Source organism: Plecotus auritus (assembly GCF_963455305.1).
Source record: "Plecotus auritus genome assembly, chromosome: 1".
Lineage (NCBI taxonomy): Eukaryota > Metazoa > Chordata > Mammalia > Chiroptera > Vespertilionidae > Plecotus > Plecotus auritus.
In genome coordinates, this window is record NC_137770.1 from 214,812,508 (window position 1) to 214,828,931 (window position 16,424).

General features: G+C 48.5%; 1 protein-coding gene across 1 annotated transcript in view; it reads right to left on the reverse strand.

Moving 5' to 3' along the window:
• Positions 1-16,013, reverse strand: part of PDGFRA (platelet derived growth factor receptor alpha) — a 45,628-nt gene extending 29,615 nt beyond the window's left edge. The window contains exons 1-5 of the mRNA XM_080688009.1: positions 15,854-16,013; positions 6,243-6,303; positions 4,248-4,562; positions 2,204-2,464; positions 979-1,109 (exon numbers count right to left, since the gene is read on the reverse strand). Coding sequence (XP_080544135.1) covers positions 979-1,109; positions 2,204-2,464; positions 4,248-4,562; positions 6,243-6,291 — 756 coding nt within the window. The 5' untranslated portion in view covers positions 6,292-6,303; positions 15,854-16,013. The remainder of the gene's footprint in view (positions 1-978; positions 1,110-2,203; positions 2,465-4,247; positions 4,563-6,242; positions 6,304-15,853) is intronic.
• Positions 16,014-16,424: the final 411 nt, after the last annotated feature.

Below are 16,424 nucleotides of genomic sequence, written 5' to 3' on the forward strand. Positions count from 1 at the left end.
AACCTACATTACTTTTATTATCGGACAAAAAAATTAATTATATACTTGCATATTTGGGAGCCAAATAGCATCTACTTTGGTTTGGGGGGTGGGATATCTATCTCTAATAATTTTTCAATTATGTTTTAAGGATTAAAGGCAATCAAATCTAAACAGAAAAATTGAATAACTTCATATTTCAAGAAAGATGTATAAAATCAGAAATTTGCATATCAGGAATGAAGAGGAAAATATACATATATGTGACTTTTGTTCTCTGAGGCGGCTGTATTAAGCAGCTAATCATTTCTGCATTGGACTGTCACTGCCTTTTGCACTGAGTTCTCTCATGCGTGTACCACAATGCATTAGACCCTGTGTGTAAGTCCACGGTGACCCGAGATGGCACAGTGGCCCCCCTTCCCCACTTGCATCTCTACTCCTCCCTTCTTCCTCCTTCTCTGCATGGGCTGGCTTCTAGCAGACTGATTGGGGTTTAGCAAACATCACTGAATCTTCGCTGCGTGACGCAAGTGATGCCTGCTCACTAAAGGTGAGCCATGTGAAGAAAGGCCAGGCAGGTAGGAGACAGAACAGTATCCTGGGTGGCAGACAACAAGGCAGAAATGGAAGGGGTTCAGAAAACCAACATTTAGTAAACCCCAAGTCATGGGAGCCAAGGAAGAAAGAACTAATGACTGTTTCAACAATTAGCGAATTTTAAAATCCATTCTTTTTGTGCTTTTTCTAGTATGTTTGGTTGTTATATTGAACCTTCCTGTTTCTTTCTGACTTAAGAATAAGAAGGCTCGGTGTACAACCTTGCTACATACTGAATGGCCTTTCAAACTCTCCCACTGCTCAAAGCACCATAGAGTCATCCAGCCAAAGGTGCCCACTGCAGAGATGGGGAAGCTGAGGTCTAGAGAAGCTGAGCGGCGTGCCCGATCAGTGAGCCCTGCTCCTCGCCATGCCACCAGGAGCCTCGGGGGTACCTACCACTTCTCCAGGGTAAGTCCACTGAAAGTCAACCACCTCGTTGTTAAAGACGATGCAGGTGAGCACAATGGTTTCCCCTGCCATGTAGACAGTTTTCGGAGCTTCCAATTCTAGATCAAGTTCCGATGTGGCTTTTTTTAAAAAAGAACAAACAAAAGGACCTAAATATCCATAATATAGTTAGGATCTTAAGAAGGCTTGGGGAGTATTTTGTTTTTTAAGGAAACTATGAAAAATAGTTTGCAAACCCATTTGTTCTAGATAAAATGTTAAAAACCTCAGAAGCCTTGATTTTGAGTTGGCATACATAACTTGGCATGCAGTTATAATACAAAATAATAACACACATAAATAATAACAACAGTAAAAACAAATTCCAACTAAACAGAACATCACATTCCCAAGCATTTGGGTTAACCGTGGCCGTACTTGTTTGCAGTCCCCTTTACTGGCATATGTATTCATTTAACCAACCAACCTTTACTAACCAGCACTGCTCTAGGCACTTAGCTCCTATCCCACCAATCACTCTCCTCTTCTCTCCTCCTCTGCTCCCAGTTATTCCCAGCACTTTTCCAGAGACTGGCAGAGTGCCTGGCATAGAACAAGCCTGTAGTAAGAGTAAAATGGCATACTCTCGCTGCTGCCATACCTACATGGAAGAGTTCAACCCATCGCTGACACAAACATGTATTGCACTTTCCCAATCTCATTAAACCTCACATCAAAGGGATGAAGTCTACAACTACAAGCTTTCCTCAAAATAAAAAATCTCTTTTCTTTAGTTACTGAAGTTAATCTAGGCACCCAAAGCCCCTCAGTGTGTGTTTGTTTTTAGGGCCTCTGTAGTCAGGAATGTGAATAAAACAGTAAGAGGCTTATACAATAAACGAATTCCTTATAGTATTTTGAAGTCAGCTTATGAAACATGAAATCTTACAGGGGTAAGAAAGCTTTTACCTTCAGGAAGGCTAAGCTTCATATGACTATAGCTACAGAGGTCAGCCTAACATTGTATAAAAAAGGTAAGGTCCCAAATGCTCAAGTCAGAATTCAGGATCTCCATCACCAGGCACTATAAATTTTTTAATACTATAAGCGTGCGATTATTTTGCCTGTAATCTTTTTTTTTTAATTTAAAAGTTGATGTACAATATTATATTAGTTTCAGGTGTACAACATAGGCCCGTAACTCTCACTTAAAGGAGGGAGAGAGCACAATTACCTTTGACAGAATAAATGTTAAATGGAATGGAGTGGAACTTCTTCCCCCTGACGATGGCCTCACAGATATAGGGCCCACCGGAGAAGGTCCCGTTGAAGCCCTGCCGGCTGTCATAGTCAGCGAGGACCACCCCGTCACTGCTGAGCAAGGTCACTGGAGTCTGAGGATCAGTCGTGCGACAAGGTATGATGGCAAAATCGTCGTTCTCCACAATGACTAAATAGTCTGTCATTCCCAGAGGTACGAAGACTACATCTGGGTCTGTGGTTAAAAAAACAAAAAAAAAAAGCACATTAGGTATTAAATTCACCTTTACATATATATGCAAGAAAAATGAATCCCACTGGCAGTAATCTTATTAATTTACCTTCACACATATGTCCAGGAGCTGTCACTGCACTAATATTAGTCATCATAATAGCTAGAAGATGATTTTAAAGTATGAACAATGCCAAATTGCATGTACCTTAATAAAAAATATGGATGATACATATAGTAGCCAGGAATTGAAATCAAAACTTAAACTACAAAAAACCAACAACAAAAATGGACAATAAAATAATTAACTCTGTTGAAAAGCTAAAGAAAATAGTCATGATTGTTAAATTAGGAAATGCTTCTTTTAAATCTCATGGCTAAGCCTAGCCAATCAGAGTGGTGCTGTGAGAAGCACCACACCCCTTCCTCCAACCACAGGATCCAGGTCTGAAATCCATCACAACCCAAGGCCACGCCCTCTGGGGCTGCTTTCAGCCAATGACCGTGTGGAACTGGGGTTCCTTAGGCTGGGGGACTCCAGGGCCTTCCTTAGAGGTCTAGGACTCATCTACCCCATCTTCCCTTCACTCAGGGTCACACTTACCATTCAGTCAAACAACTCTCCCAGCCTCTGTGGGATTCTCTTCCCCCCGCCATCCCATTTTCTCACATAAGCCTCTCCCCTGATAAAACCCTGACATGCTTAATCCCACCTTACTCCTACCTTGGCATCTGCTTCTCAAAGGACAGGAGATAAGATCATACTATGCGATATGCCCCTAAATTGTATTGTATTTTTTTTTTAATGTTTTTATTGCTTTTAGAGAGAGGAAGGGAGAGGGAAAGAGAGAAACATCCATCAGCTGCCTCCTGCACGCCCCCCACTGGTGATCAGCCTGTAACCTGGGCATGTGCCCTGACCGAGAATTGAACTGGTGACCTCTCAGGTGCATGGGATGTGGCTCAACCAACTGAGCCCCACCGGCCAGGCCTTGCCCCTAAATTTTAATTAAAAACAAAAAAAAAATATCTCTTCCAATTCATCAAGAGTAGATACATGCTTTAGTGAATTTGAGAATAAGTTTGTTTATTTGTAAACTATAATAATGAATGATGAGCAACTCCCAGATAGGGCCTGCCTAATTAATTTGTGTCCCCAACACGTAGCAAGATGTCTGACACACAGGAAATGCATAGTAAGTATTTGCGGGACTTGATTGAACTGAATAGGAATGAGGACATTTCAGATTCTTTGTGTATAAGACCAATAAAGGTTATGCCACAATAAAAATGATTTTTAAAACTTACTACAGTTTCAGTTTCAAAATGTTAACAATGAATTATTTCTTGATAATGACATGATAATGATCAACTTAATATTGTATGTTTGCCTGTTTTTTTTTTTCCTAATTTTCTCCAATAAATATTTATTACTTTTATATTTTTTAAAATCTTGTATACAGCTCTAGCCTGTTTAGCTGACTGGCTAGATCATCAGCCCATGAACTGAAGGGTCCCAGGTTTGATTCCGGTCAAGGGCACATACCTCGGTTACAAGCTCGATCCCTGGCCCTGGTCAGGTTGCAAGTGAGAGGCAAACAATCGATGTGTCTCTCTCATATCGATGTTTCTCTCTCTGTGTCCCTCCCCCACCCTTCCACTCTCTCTAAAAGTCAATGGGAAAATATCCTCCAGGGAGAACAAAACAAAACAAAACAAAACTTCTTATACAGAACACAGGAGAGACAGGACCACAAGGTTGGTCCAGGGAACCCGTCCAGCTCACCTGGCACGTAGATGTAAATGTGACTGCCTTCAATCTCGTTTTCTTCCGTCTGCGTGTGGTTGTAATAGCAAGTGTACAGTCCCGTGTGAGCCGCCGAGGCGTTGGCCACTTCCAGCACCGTCACAAAAAGGCCACTGTTGTTCTCCTCGTTTCTGATTTTCACATTGGGGTCCTCGTCAGACATGGGGTACTGCCAGCTCACTTCACTCTCCCCAAAGCATCTCAGAGAAAAGGATGAATTCAGCTGCACAACCTTTTCATTTTCATTTGGGAGGATAGAGGGTAATGAAAGCTGGCAGAGGATTAGGCTCGGCCCTGTAAAAGGAAACAGGCTCTGAATAGGATGCACCCAGAAGCAACAGTAGCCGCTTACATGAACAATGACCATTTCTACACAAAATCCGTCAGCCTGGATGCCCATGAAAGGCCCCCCATTATAACGGCCACCGCATCTGCTGAGAGCAGCAATTGCTCCAAAGGCCTCAATAGCTGCACCAAGCCCCTCAGATTCACCCCCCAAACACTCAAATGGATAAAGGACATCTGATTCCAATTCCATATTTCAGACTCTTATGTGTGGCCATAAAATATCCCAAGATGGCATAGGCTCTAGCACATATGGTTCTTTATTGCCTACATTCTCTGCAGAGGTTTCCCTGAGTAAGAAAGGGTATGAGGACAGGGGCAAGGGCACTGAACCAAGCACAAAGCAGATTTGTGCAGAAGAATTACACATCTTCTGTTTCGTACAACACTCAGACATGCCTTCACTCTAATGGCTTCCAGAAACCATAGCGGAACCGTGTGAATTTTCATTCAAAAATAAGAGTAAGGCCCGGCTAGTGTGGCTCAGTGGTTGAGGCTCGACCTATGAACCAGGAGGTCATGGTTCAATTCCGGGTCAGGGCATATGCTGGGGTTGCGGGTTCAATCCCCATTGTGGAGTGTGCAGGAAGCAGCTGATCAACATTTCTCTCTCACCATTGATGTTTCTATCTCTCGCTCCCTCTCCCTTCCTCTCTGAAATCAATACAAATATATTTTTTAAAAAATAGGAGTAAGTAAAGCCCAAGAGTGAAAAGTCTATCTTAGAACCTGAAATTTAAGTCTAGCTTCTCCTCTCCATAAAAGTGACAGAAGAGATACTATGCGTTAATTATTAATTAATGGCCTCTCATCTCCCTCCGAGCCTAATGTGGGGAATCCCACCCACCTTTAATATGTACCCACTATGACTCCTGCAGCTGGTTAAGATGGAAGTTGTAAGCACATGTGAGTCACCTAAGACCCTATAGATGGCATTTAATTAGTAGAGTTTAGAACTAAATCACTGATCTTGCTCAATTCTATTGTATCCATATAGATTAGACCTAAAGACATTAATAGGCTTACACTAACTCTTCAGACTAGAAAAAACATTGATTTCATGGTGAACATCTGCAATACACAAACATCTAGATGACAGCTAAGAAACATCCAATAAATATGTCAACAAGTGGCTCCAGTGGCATCTTACTTTGAAAGAGTTGGTAAGAATCCCAAGAGTCAAATATTCCATTAGATTCTTTAGAAAGAAATGGCTGGGAAAGGTGGTTTTAAGACTTTCCAACAATTTAAGCCTCTTCCAGTTAAGACAGGTATGATTTAAGACAGGTAATTTCCTGGACAAGAACTTTTCTTTTATGAAGAAAAAATATTTTTTAATTTCCCTGATCCGCCTCGACTGGAAACCCATGTCCCAGGAAAAGGAAGAGGCCAGTGGGTGAATTTAGACTATTGTTCCTAACAATATTTCAACGCTAGGGTTGACGTATACTAAAACTGCCCCTGGAGAACATTCTTTCTGAAATAGGGAACTGAAGGTTTGCGGTCACTGTCTTGTAATTTTCTACCTCTCTTCATTCCTTTGGGCTGTACAGGTAATATGCCCTAGAGCACAGAACTTAGAAAGCAAGCTTCCCCAGGGTGACAAACGGAGAAGACCAGGATCCATACCTGCAAGGAGACAGCCTAGGACCAGGAGTGCCCGATGGGAAGTCCCCATAGCTCCGGAAAACTGAAAAAGTGCCAAGTCAAACAGAAACAGTGTTAGCCAATAGAAATAGCCTGGGATCCCCGTGCTCTTTGTGCTCTGAGCTACAGGAAATGTCAACAGCATCATTTTAGTAAAACACATCCCAGAGTAAGATTCACGGTTAAAAATAATAAGATGCCTAAGAAGAAAGACTCAAATAGCCTGGTGGGGCCCCCGGATCACGACAGGAGCCGTCTGACGCTGGAACCCTTTCTGATTGCATGCAGTTTTCTCATTCTGGCAATGTCTCGTTTTATGGTCTTGGAATGTGTTTAAGAGTACAGGAGCACTGTTCCTTTCACGTCATTTCAATTAAGAACATGAAAAACAAAGGTGTAAACACGTATTTGTTAGATCTGATCAAATAATTGAATCGATACCCCTCTCCTGGCCACTTCACAATGGACATTCCCTTTCACTTAGACCCCACTCCACTTGCTAAGACCATTATCCTTCCCCTCCAGACCTTCCCTGGATCCGACCTGCACAGAGAATTCTCTGCCCAGGAATAAGCCCAACTAGAGTCCTTTAAAAACCTCTGACTCCCTGTCTTTGGGTGCTGGCACCATTTTGGGGCTCAGCCCATCTGGTATCCAGATGACCTAATAAATTTATTATTCCTACTACTTTTGGCCTCGTGTGTTCCTCCTTCGGTGACCCTAACAGTACTTACTCAACTTTCCAAACTTGAGCTGTTTTCACTCAAAATGGATCGTGAGTTGCTGTTTCACTACAGAAAGTACATGAAGGTCACATCCTCTATCAACTTTGGGAAAAAATACTTGGCTGGAAAAATATCTCATTCTCTAAGAGCCATTCAGATCTAGAGGTTTTGAAGTCCCACTAATCAATGTCACTTACAGGATGATGTCACTTTGGGATACAGAGGCCAGTACCAGGCTCAGACCTGGACTCCCAGCCCAAGTTCTCCTAGGACCTGCTGCCCTCACAGTCTAGCTAAACAGAGGGCCGGCAGCCCAGGGCACAGGCATGGAAGGAGGGTCAGTAAAGAAAGTGAAGAAGGGAGAGGAAATGGGAGAGGGGAGTGTGACTAAATCGCTGTGTCTCAGTGGATGCAGTAGAGCACTGGGTACAATTTGATGGAGACTGGTGATTCATTTTCATGTGAAGGTTATAATAGTAGCTACAGAAACCAAATTCTGGACTCTGATTCTTGCAACAAAATCTGGGAAATGGAAGAGAAATGAAGAGAGATATTGAACTTAAATGTCCACAAAATGCAAACAGGGAAAGCATTGGGCAAGAAGGAAGGAAAGCATAAATAAATAAAATTAAGGAACAGAAAAAATAAAGAGAGGCCCATGTTGCCTTTCCATAAAAGGCCCCTTTTCTTGATCTTTGTCTTCTCATGCTCACTCCCACTCTATTTTATCTCCCCCTGCACTTCCCACATGATAAAGGGGACTTATGGAAGGCAATGAAAAGAAACTCTAAATGGGCTTGGTTTAGAGTGGCAAGAAATCAGATTTCTGCTTCATTGAATTCTACCATGAAAATGAAGGAAGGAGGAAGGAAGATGAAATGTTGGTAATACGGAAGGGGATGGGGTTGGACTGGAAAAATGATCACTCTTTTTTCCCAAGGCAGGAATGAGAAACCAATATTCACTAAGCCAAAGTTTTCATGTATATGCTGTGTTTGTTAATAATGGCCCTGTGACCTATTTGATTTTAAGAAGTAACAGTTGAGGCTCAGAGAGGGTTAGCAAATGACCAGAAGTCACACAGCTAGCTGGTGAGAAAGCCAGGTTTCTAACACAAAGTCTGCGTGATGCAAAAGCCATGCTCTCTCTGATCCACCATATGGTCTCTCTCAGGGGAAGGTCAGTGTCTCAGCCAGTGTGTTCCCCTCCTCCGCTTCCAACTACTTCCTAATGCAGATTGGGGCCCTGCTTTCCCTCTCTGCTCACCACAGTGAGAGAAGCAGTGCTGTGAACCCTAATGCAATTTGCACAACGCTGGCTGGCTGAGGGCGTCCGAGGATGCTGGCATGTGCCCCGGGTACAGGGTTTCCACACTGCTGCTGTGATGGGCGCAGCGGGCCCAACCCCAGGATGGCCAGCCTGATTTACCTCCAATTAGCAGTAAGGGCTTGTGTGTTTGTTCATATACATATCAGCCTCCCACTGATAATCCACTTAGCCAACTTCAAAGGAGCTCTCCAGAGCCAGTTTGCTGTCTTGGGTTTTATCACATTTATATCCTGCATTTCTTTAGCAGGGCTTGCCAACAACGCATCTTTAAAGCATTCCCTGGCTTAGGAGAGGGGTTTGCCGCTTTTACAGGGCAGGCTCCGAGCACCGTTTTGCCCTGGCCAGGCCCCACCACATTTCCTTCTGTGCATCCAGATACAGTGGACCCTCTGCCAGGTGGGATACTTACTGACTTACAAAGTGGGCAATGAAATGAAAACAAGGCCTGGGAGCGAGCGATAATGATGCCAATACTGAAAATCAACATGTGTTTGCTTAAGATTTCTAACTCCCTTCTCTGATAAGAGTGGTTGCCTGGCTGGAAATCAAAGCGGATTTGTGAAGTTTCATGTCATTACTCATCAATTTACTGGTGAAAATAGCAGTATTTGCCCCACCGGGAGGTAATGAAACACAAGCAGGGAGTACAGAAAGGCTCCCCTGCCTGGTGGCCCTGTAACGACAATCTCTAGGAGTCTTGCTCTATTGGGCACTTTTCTGCTCTGGGAGTAGAAGTTCATCCTTAATCAGCAATCCCTCTCCTGAAGCTCATCCAAAAGCCAGTTGCGCAAATATAAGTAATTGACATTACAGATTCAGAGAAACACGGCACGTTATGAGTCAGCAAGAACAACTCACTTTGCGAGGAGGAACGATAAATTTCACCCAGCCCAGCCAGTGTGGTTCAGTGGTTGAGTGTCAACCTTCGAACCAGGTAGTTCGATTCCTGGTCAAGGCACATGCCCGGGTTGCAGGCTCAATCCCCAGTAGGGGGCGTGCAGGAGGCAGCTGATCAGTGATTCTCGCTTATCGTTGATGTTTCTATCTCTCTCTCCCTCTCCTCTGAAATCAATAAAAATGTATTTAAAAAATAAAATAAAATTTGACCCAAAGCTTTTTTAAAAAAAATCATAATCATTTCTCTCATGCCAACTGTATGTTGGACCTTAATCTCAAACTTCTAGAATCACAACTCAAAAACATTTGCCACAAGTGAGAGAAACACTGATAAAAGAGATCCTGACGCATTCAATTTCAAGCAAGGACTTGGGATCCTCCCACAATGCCCCCCACCCCCCACCCCCCACACACACCATTTTCTTATCTTTCTCATTCCTTCTCTTAGAAGATATGATGGAAATCATATTGGACTAGGCTCTGATCCCGTATCTTACACTTAGTTCATCTCTAAGTCTCCTCTTCTGTAACCCAGGGATAATCAGTCACACCTGACTTGCTAGCTGGCCTTACTACCTGATTGTAAAGATTAAATTACATCGTTTAATTGCTTTGGAAAATACAGCGATTGGTTTTCATATTGACTCTTTTTTCTGCAGAGTCTTCAGATGTTTTAGATGAGAGGAATGTCAAGAGTGGGTACTTCAATGTCTCCTTCCTGAGAAAGTCAGTCCCCAGACGCCAAGTCACTTGCCCTGCGTCACTGCCTAGTGGAGGAGCTGATCTGAACTCAGAGTCTGCCAAGGCCTGGTGTGGCCCTCCAGACTATTTTAAGTTGAGCCAATATACTGTCACATAAGCAGAGAAACAAATCTGTTTGCAGTCATGAGTCTTTCTCTTTAACAGGTTGGCATCTCATCCTGCAAACAGAAGTGCAGAGCCATTGAGTGTGACTCCATAACCAAAGGCAACATGCTAAGCTACAGAATAAACAGAGCAAGCAATGCACGGACCCTATTTCCAGAAGTGAGAGTGCACTGTTATTCCCATGAAGCCACAGAGCTGGCTTCCCGGTCACCAACTGCACCAGGCACCCACTGCAGAGCCCATGAGTATTGAATGTCACCCCACCCTGGCATGATTAAAGACCACGGGAGACGCTCTCACAGTCCCAAAAGCCACTGACGACTTCAAGATTCAGATTTTCGAGGTTTAGTTAATGTCAGCTCTCCTAAGTTAATTCTAACTGTGAAAATTGTATATCCTGTTTTTTTTTTTTCACATGACAAATGTTCTACCCAGTCTCATAACTTCAGTCCAGGCAATCTGAGTGCCTGTCTACATTGGTGGTAACTTCAGGGAGGGTATGTTGACCAGGCTCTATACCCCGAGAGTGTAGTTTTGTTGTTTTGATTTCCCTGTGCTCCAGTAGACATTCCAGTGATGGGTGGAAGCTCGAGTATTTTTGCATGGAAGAATTTTATGGGACAACATGAATTCATAAATCTTTCTGCTCTCGCTGCACAAGATATTTAACCATGGAAGCTAACATGATACTTCCTTTCGATTTCACCAAACTGGTGTGCCTCTGAATGGGATGACCCTTGAGCTGGAGATTACCAAGCCCAACACACTAGGGCTTCACCCACAAAGGGAAATGCAAATTCTGCTCTGATACGCCAAGAAATAACAACTAACGCAAAATAACGTCACAAAGATCTCCGCCCATTGATTCTTGAAGCTTTATAGGAAAAGATCATCAGTCATCTTTCACTTGGTCCTACCGGGCAAAAAAAGTATATATGTGCATCTTCCTGATGCCAGGACTTGCTTAGAATCTCGGCGAAGCCCATTCCTGCCGAGGGTCACTGCAGTTCTCTAGTGCGGCAGCAGATGGCAGTGTTGGTCCAAGGACGTGCGTCCAGGAGTTCCCTGGCGAAGCAGACGCCTCTGCAAATTCTGTGCTAAAATGTCCCAAATCTTAATTTCCAATCTTTTCCTTTCATAAAGTGTACTTTTAGCTTTCGTAGTGACGGTAGTTCAAAGCCCGCAGAACGGAAGCAGGAATTGGGAAACTGCTTCTGAAACTCTCCGCGGGGGCCTGGGAGAATTCAGGGGACAGGCACCATCACCATCATCGCTGGGAGGAGGGGCAGCAGCCAGGGCCTCGGGACCCAGGAAACGACACCGCCATCCTGGGCCGCAAAAGTTCAGCAGGAAAAGCCACTCGAGAGAAGGCTGAGTGGTTCAGGATTTTGTTTAGCCAACCTTCTCCCCACCTCGAGGAGGGAGGACACCTGGGTGGGGGGCCGCGACGCCTGAGCCGGCCATGAGCTGCCCAATCTGTTCTCAGGCCAGTGTCACCCTCGTAAACCCTCCTGTCGGGGGGCCGCCACGGCGCAGTCGGGAATCGCCGGCTGATTGGACACGACTGTTCCCGTTACACAATAACCCGGGGCCGTAAAACAAACAGCAACAGGCCGCCTCTTTGGCCGGGGAACTTGCGAGGGGTTGTAGTTGGAAAACAGAAGTCGGAGACTAGCTCCCCTTCCTCGCTGCCCCCCATGAGCGCCCGGAACCCTCCAACCTCCGCGGTCCTCCACTTCTCCCACATTTAATTATTATGACGCCCCATTCACATCCCCGAACTCGAGGACCTCCTCTTCCCACCGTCCACCCAATGCCTGCGAAGCATCTATTCGAAGCCCCCAGAAGGAGGGAAGGTAACCAGAATTATTTTTTGAGGGGCCCCCTTGGTCTCGGCGGGGCGTTGGGACACAGCTGCGACAGCGCCTGCGGCTGGCGGAAAGCAGGACCGCGCTCCGGGGGACCGCTAGAGGGCGCAGCAGCCCCGCAAATCTTACCCGCTGGCTGGCCGTTCCCCGTCGGCTGCTCAGGCTGAGGGTTTCGACAGCGCTGCCCAGACCGCGGCTCGCTCACCTTCGCCCGGGAGATTCCGTCTTAATAACACCGTCCGGCCCCTACTCCACCACATCCACAAGAACAGGGAGCGGGCCGCTCCCCCTCCCGCCGTCTCCACGCCCCCCGCGGCTCGGTCACCTGGGGGGATGGTGGCCACGACCGCCAGCTCTGGGGTTCTGCGCCCCGGCCCGCCGCGCTCCCAGCCTCAGAGCGGCTGCAGCCGCTGGGCTCCAGGCAAGATGCTGGGCGTTTGCATTGTTTTCGCTTGAGACCTGAGAAGGGGCCGGGCTGGGTGGAGGGAGTGGGGCCGGGAGGGGTGGAAGTGGAGGAACCGGGGGTTTAGGGTTACAGCCGGGCGTCAGCGCCTCCTATGGGCCCGAAAGCGACACTGCCACGGGCTGCTGCTCGCCGAGAAGGCCCGGGCGATCGGTCTACACTGCGCCCCCTCGGCTTTTAGGAACTGAACGTCCCCTGGTAACCTCCTCGCCCGACGCTCGCCTTGGCCGCGGCCGTCCAGCCACACTCACGCCCGCCTGCGCCTCTCGCTACGGTTTCGTGGGGAAGGGAGATGGTACTAAGAAGAGAAGGAAGCTCCCCCAAGGAGGAGGTCTTCTTTATCCCCTCCATCCTACTTCTAACCGATCTCTGGCTCACTGTTCAGTTTTAAACAAAAGGAAATGCCGCCGAGCAAATCAGCAAAAGACTAGCTCTGGCTGAGCCCGGACTGGAACGCAGTGGGCAAAAGCAATTTGCCCCCTACCCTGCGTCCCGCGCGGGGCCAGAGCCCGCAAGACCTGTTAGCGTCACCCCCGACAGCTGATGCTGCTCACGGACCCCGCGAAACCGGTCCCGAGAGACGCTGAGATCCGCACCTTTTCGATCACCGAGCAGGCTTTTAACTCTTCAGAATTGCTACTTTTCCATCAGCAACATGTAACCGTCTCGCAGGTCCACGGAGGCCAGATGAGTCCCACACCGCGGGAGTCTGCGGGAAGGCGCAGTACCAGGTCCCCAGGACGCGTCCCAGCGCTGCGCGCCGCCCACGGCTGGTCCCCAGGAGGCACAAAACCGGCCCGCCTCGGCGCCAGACGCGTTTGCAGCTGGAAAGCCAAGCCCGAAGCCCCTCCCCTTCCACCCTTCCCCAGTCCGCGCCCTGGGAGGACAGCGGACCTGGGGCCGAGAGCAGGGAGCTGGGGCTCTGCTTAGGATCCTTCTCGGTCTAGAGAAGGCTGGCGCAAGAGCAGAGGGTCAGCTACGGGTTCCTTCCTGGTGTCTCCTGCCCCCACCCCACCTCCTTCTTCTGCTTCCCTCCTCGATCTCAGGATTCTAATCATACACTTGGGTCAAACCAAGAGCCCGAAGCAGGGACTGACCAGGGCGTCAATGAGAGGCTGGTCGGGCCCTCGCCTGTAGGGGAGCGTTGGAAGGGCCCCCTTTATCGTGAGGATTGTGGAAAAGAGGAAGCAGAATAGGGGAGGGAGGAGAGGGAAGAGATGCAAAGCAGCAGCACCACAAACCGAAGGGTCAGATTCGGGAGGGGGGTGGGGGAGGCGTGTAAAAACCAGAGCCTAGGAGGCAGCAGACGGCTGCGCTCGCCCGGGGCGCCACCCCCTCCCCTCTAGCGGCCCGTGGGCTCGCCGGGCTCGAGGGTGTTAGTCCCAGGAGCTGTGCGGCTGATTGTCGCGCCCATTTGCCCTGAATGTCTCTTCCTGTTCTAAAAAGCTGCCTAGTTCTTTCTGGTCTGGAGCGACCGCGGCGAGGCGAGGCGAGGCGAGGCGGTCCAAAACGTTGAGCAATTAGGCTGTGGAGCCAAAAAAAACCATTTCCCACACCGCCCAGCCCCAAGCTTTTCCAGGCAGCCCGGCCAGGCGCGGGGCAGCCCGGACCTGATAAGGGCCATTCATGTTCCCTCTCCAGCCGGGTTTGCCTCTCACTCTCAGAGATGAGTGGCAAGTTCTTCCAGACACTCTTTATGTGCAGCCTACTGCCTTAGTGGGGCTGGGGGAAGCAAAGCGCTCGACGGGCGCTGTGGCTGCGGGAGGACGGACAGGCGACAGACAGCCCAGAACTTCCCTCCCGGCCGAGACGTTCGGCTAGGCGACGGGCGCTCCTGCACACCTGGCCAGGCAGCCGGGGCTCCCGGCCCCTCGAGCAGCCCTACGCGGGTCGGGCCACACTCCCTCTCGCTCTGAACTGGCCGCGACCACCCTTTTCTCACAGAACCGGGAGCCAAATGGACGTCACCCGCTCCCCTTGCGCTGCAGGGAAAACTTAATCTCTCGTGTAAAAGCCGATTTCCATGGGGATAGGCGGCAGAGGAAGAAGGGGAGCAAGGAGACCTCCGCAGACGAGAAGGAGGCAGAAGGCCCGCGCAGAGAGCGCAATACAGACGGGACACTGGAGAGGACGCAGCAGCGCAGGGGCTAGTGCAGGCGGCGAGTGCCACGCATCCCCGCGCGGGAAGGGGCAGGCGAGGGAGGTCCAGGGCTTCGGCGCCCAGAGATGGGTGGTGAAGACGGCTTGCCTTCCTCTGTCTGTCTTACCTGGAACCAAGCTTCTCCATTCCGAGTCATCCCTAACTTTCATACAAAAAGTTGGGCGCTTTTCCGGCGACCTACTTCTTTCCTTCCTGTGGCCGGGACTGGGCAGCAGCAGAGCTCGGAGCTTTGCAGAAGCGGGTCCACAGAGGAAGGGGGCGTGCAGAGGCCGATAGCGGCGGGGAGCACAGCGCAAACGAGGGCCCCTTGGAGCGCAGTCGAAATTCCTCAAATCCCAGTTGCTGGAATGCCAGGCGACGACTTCTTCACTCGGGGCCAAATGTGTTTGTCATTACTCCAGACCTCCCGCCCGCGCCGCCGTCGCCCCCGCGTTCAGGCGCTCCACTCCAGCGCACTGCGGGGCTGGCGCCCGCTCTCCTCGCACTTCGCGGATCCCACAAACCGCTGGGGGAGCTCCCCAAACCTTCGCCCAAGTCCGCACCCCCTCTGCTGGTCTTGCAGCCGCCACGGTTGCGCTACGTCTGGCCCCAGCTCGCGGCCCGCGCGCTGCACCGTCCAGTAATTATGCGCCCTGGGACGGCGCCGATTGCACCAGGCGGGCACTCAAGGTCCGGCCTCCTCCAGCCGAGCCCTTCACTCCTATCCTCCCCGCAACTCCTCCCGCGCCTCCCTCGACACTCTACTCTCCCCACCTCCCCCGGTGTCCAGCCGTGCTCTGTGTCACCGGCTGCAACGTTGTCCCGCCAAACCGCGAGCAAAGAATGAAAATACTCATTAAAAACCTGTCGCCTTCCAGAACCCACTGCCAAAAAGAGGGCAAACACCTCTGCCCCCACTCCCAGCATTACTTGGTGCTCGTCCCAGCATACACTAATTCCACCCCAACCCCAAAAGAAACCTCAAAAATGTAAGCCTAAACAATTTCTTTGGGAGGCCATAGAGTTGTCAGAAAAACACTGCTTTTAAAAATAGGTCTGCAAAATGTGTTTTTTTTTTAATCCCTAGACTTTCTAACTCTATGGTTATCTTCCCTCCAAGTGCAGTTTATTCAAAATAAATTACTGTCTGGACACTCCACTGGAATTCCACTCCAATTTTGTTTTTGGGGTTTTTCCTCATTGCCCAAAGCTTGAGTGAAATTACTTCACTTCTAGCCCAGAAGGCCTGACAGGGACTTCTTTTAGAAACAAAAATCATTTTTTTTTTTTTCCTTCTCCCTTACCTTCTCCTCTTATGTCAATTCGCAATGAATATCCTACATCTGCAGTAAAAAGTGTGTCCGCGGCCTCCAGGCCTCCCGTGTAGTCCCCTCCTCTGTTTCTCTCCCTCTAGCTCCAACTGTAATGGGCTCAGAAATCGCGTTTTGTAATTGATTCAATGTTATAGTCCATCCTTCTAAAACTAATCATTTGCTCTAAGTAAATAGCTGTCAGGAAATGAAGCCCCACCCCCCTTGGCTTCTTCAAAATAAAAGTTTCCTCCAATCTCCCAACCTTCAGATTGTGTTCGCCCTTAGCTCTTACGCGACCAGGGGGTCCTGCCACAACCCCCAGACTTCGACAACAACTGGGGGGGGGGGGGGGGGCGGGGAGAAGCAGACCAGATGGGGTGGGGGTGGTGGAAGGGAGGAGGTGTTGATGCTCTGCCGGGAAAGATGTTCGTGAAAATACAAACTGCCCATCATTTCCAGAATGAGTTTGCCTCCTGGTTTGGGGGGCATCACCCTACGCTTAGTATTAGACAAACGATAAGTAAAACGCACTTAATGCCCAGAGAGAATATAAATCTGGAAT